The sequence below is a fragment of the Pistacia vera genome, unplaced genomic scaffold (assembly GCF_008641045.1).
Source record: "Pistacia vera cultivar Batoury unplaced genomic scaffold, PisVer_v2 Contig209, whole genome shotgun sequence".
Lineage (NCBI taxonomy): Eukaryota > Viridiplantae > Streptophyta > Magnoliopsida > Sapindales > Anacardiaceae > Pistacia > Pistacia vera.
In genome coordinates, this window is record NW_022196012.1 from 130,444 (window position 1) to 133,684 (window position 3,241).

Sequence of the window (3,241 nt, forward strand, 5' to 3'; positions counted from 1 at the left end):
CTATCATCATTTCACATCGGCTAATTGACATTGTTTCAAGTCCCACCAGACTTTGGCTGTTGAGGATGATACTAAGTTATCAATCCCTGACACTGCCATAGTCCAGAGTGTTTAGATTTTCAAAAGTCGCTGACGATGGTGCTAATTAATCAAATTGTGGCAAAAATTTACGTCTAGACATTTCAAGATTTGAAGAATGGAGTCCAAATGAGAGTCTTGTTTCCACATGTACTTCAAATCAAAGTCCCCAAGCTCTAACTTTTATCGTGTGAGCATTCCAACATGTTTTTCAGCCTTTCCACACGAGAATATCTCTTCGTATGAACTTACTTCAATATGAATTTTTTGAGATTCTAATCTTTGAAGATTTCAATGGAATGTGTGCTGATTCATCCTAATGACCTCAAGAACTTAACTTGGCAAAACTGATGATGTTCTGGTATGGGTCTTGCCACAGAGGCAGGAGTCCTTTCCACTTACGTCATTCTTCTGAATTGGAGTTTACCTGATAATCATATAAATCATGTCAAAATAGATATTCCCTTAAACAAGTTTACACAATCGTAGCAATAGATATATTCTTGACAGGAACAAAGAGAAAGACAGAATCATAAATTTGTTATTGTAGAAAAACTAAGGAGTCATCCTAATGTGGCTGTAATTAAGATTTCTGTTATTTGTTCTTAAAATCTACGCACCCAGTCTTGGTTTTACTGTTAAGAGGCTATTACTGGTATAACTTTGTGTAGCTCTAGTTAATTCCTCTATCTATTAAAGATACCATGAAGGTTCAATAAGCAACAAGCAGGGCCAGCTACAGGGGAGGCAACAAGGGAATTGCATGCCTTTGATGTAATACTTTATATCCTTCATCCTCATCCCATGGGCAAAAACATGTGAGATCTTCTAAATATAGAAGGACAACAACTTACAATTTGCTCAAAACAATTTCATCTTCTACTGCTATCATCATCCCGCACCAGCAATACGCAATACTCTATTTTCATCTCTTCCAATTGATCAAGCTTTGGCGATTGAGTGTGTGAATAAGTTTATCAATCCGCAGCAAGATACTCTTTAGAACTCTTAGATTTGCCAAAGATTTTCTGTTGATTTATTATTTTAAATCTACCTATCTTTTTGTTTACTGTTAAGAGGCTATTAGCAGCTATAACTTTGGGATGCTCAAGAATGGCGGCTGTGATTGCGACAGAAAATCATTCTTTAATTTGATGATGACACGTGTGAGGAGCTTGTTATCCCAATCGTATCTAGTTAAGGTGCAAGTGGCGTTCATGAAGTAGAGAGAGGTGAGTTGTGCTGAGTGAGTGGTGAGTCATGCAGAGCGAGGTGTGAGTTGTGGGTTTGTCATCTTTAGTTGTGGGTCTGCGTCAGCTTTTGTCGTGAAGGGGCTAAAGTGCTTCTTTTATTATGGATGAGAAAAGCTTCAGTTCTGTTACTTCTATAAACTTGAACCATTAACTTGCATGAATTAAAGGATTTGAAATTTGTATTTTTTTTGTTAGCATTTCAATAAAACATTATCCCTAATTTGATAATTTCCTTTTAATTAATATTAACTATAATTTTTTTATTTATTTTAATGTAACTATGTTTCAGTTAATTCCTTTATTGTAAATACATAATTCATTATGTTAATGGAACCCAGATTCCATCAATATTTGGAATATATTTAACTATTATTTTAAAGATTTTTTTAGGGTAAAAATGTCTCTACAACCTAAAATGGTATACTTGGACTACCTTGGCTGAGTGCTTCCAGAGATTTCTATTTCTTTGATCCTATAATTTCATTATGTTATTAAGCGAAACCTCTAAGGTTGTATATGTCAGTCATCCTAAAAGATATCCATTTAATGGTAATGCGTTGAATATTTGTTATTTTAAGAATTTAATATTCATTATTTTCAATAAATTTTCCTTTTAAAAGTTAAACTTCTATCTTTCTATATTTTATGCATTTCTTTATACATAATATTTGGGTTCTTGCTTTTTTTTACCCCCCAAGTATTTAGAATAATATTAGGAAGAGTTCAAAAAATATAAAAGGAAAAGAAAAATCTAGAGAAATGAAATTGTTAATTGAACACATACCTTATTTTTGTGTAGATGTTTTATGGTTGTATTAAGGTCACCCTTCCAACACCCTTCTTCATTGTCATCCTGAATAAACTTTACTTTCCTTAAACTTGGTACACTTACGACTGTTTCAGAGAAAGTCTTCATATTGGGGCATTCATTCACAATTAATTCTTTCAAAACTGGGAATTCAAAATTATAACGCCCAAAGCAGAAACATGTGAGACTTTCTAAATCTTTAAGAGACAACAACTTTAGTTTGTTGAAAACAATTTCATCTTCTACTCTTAAATCTTCATCATCCTCGTTAGAGATTATTTCAGTTATCAATTTGCAGTATTCTATTTTCATTTCCATCAATTGCACCAGACTTTTGACTGTTGAGGGTACAAATAAGTTTATCAGTCCCCAGCACCGATCTACTCTCAAAACGGTAAGGTTTGTGAAAGATGCATGGGATGGCAGCAAGCTAATCAAACTGTCACAATCAGTTACTTTTAGAACTCCAAGATTTTGAAGAACAAAGTCCAATTTGGAGTCTTGTTTCCACATGCACTTCAATTTAGAAAGCTGGCTCAACTTTAAACTTTTTATCTGCATCAATATCCCTGCATGTTTGTCTTTCTCACCACATGAGAATATTTCTTTGCATAAACTTCCACTTAATATGAGATTTTCTATATGAATGGATCTCTGAAGGATGTCGAGTAGAATATTTGTTGCTTTATCACCTTTGATCTCAATTGTACCTTTGAAAGAGAAGTGTTCTAGAAATAGACACTGCCATATCATCACGTTGTCTGATCTCATTAGCAATTCCTCCCAATCGACGTTAAACTACAAATCAATCAAACAAAGTCAAATTCAAGTTGAAATTTCAATCTAATTGAAACCAAGAAAAAAAATAAAAAATAAATTAATTTACAAGAGTCTGGCATTACTGATTGGGCTTGGGCTTTCATGACAAGTTGCACAACAAAAAACTTTGATCTGACAACTCATGTTTCTTTCACATGTGTTAAAAAGAGTTTGTTAATTTAACTCTCTTAAACAATATTGCATAAACTTAAAATTATTCTTCTTTATAAAATTCAAACATTTTCATCGTTTTTGGGAAAAAAGAAGGCTTATTTTCCGAAGT

The 3,241-nt window shown here is 33.1% G+C and overlaps 1 protein-coding gene across 1 annotated transcript; it reads right to left on the minus strand.

The window, feature by feature from the left end:
- Nucleotides 1–251: 251 nt before the first annotated feature.
- LOC116129197 lies at nucleotides 252–2,940 on the minus strand. The gene is made up of 2 exons (XM_031414944.1): nucleotides 2,116–2,940; nucleotides 252–505 (listed from the first exon to the last, which is right to left on the minus strand). The coding sequence occupies exons 1-2, from the start codon at nucleotides 2,908–2,910 to the stop codon at nucleotides 482–484; spliced, it is 819 nt and encodes a 272-aa protein (XP_031270804.1). The 5' UTR covers nucleotides 2,911–2,940; the 3' UTR covers nucleotides 252–481.
- Between the last annotated feature and the right edge of the window lie 301 nt (nucleotides 2,941–3,241).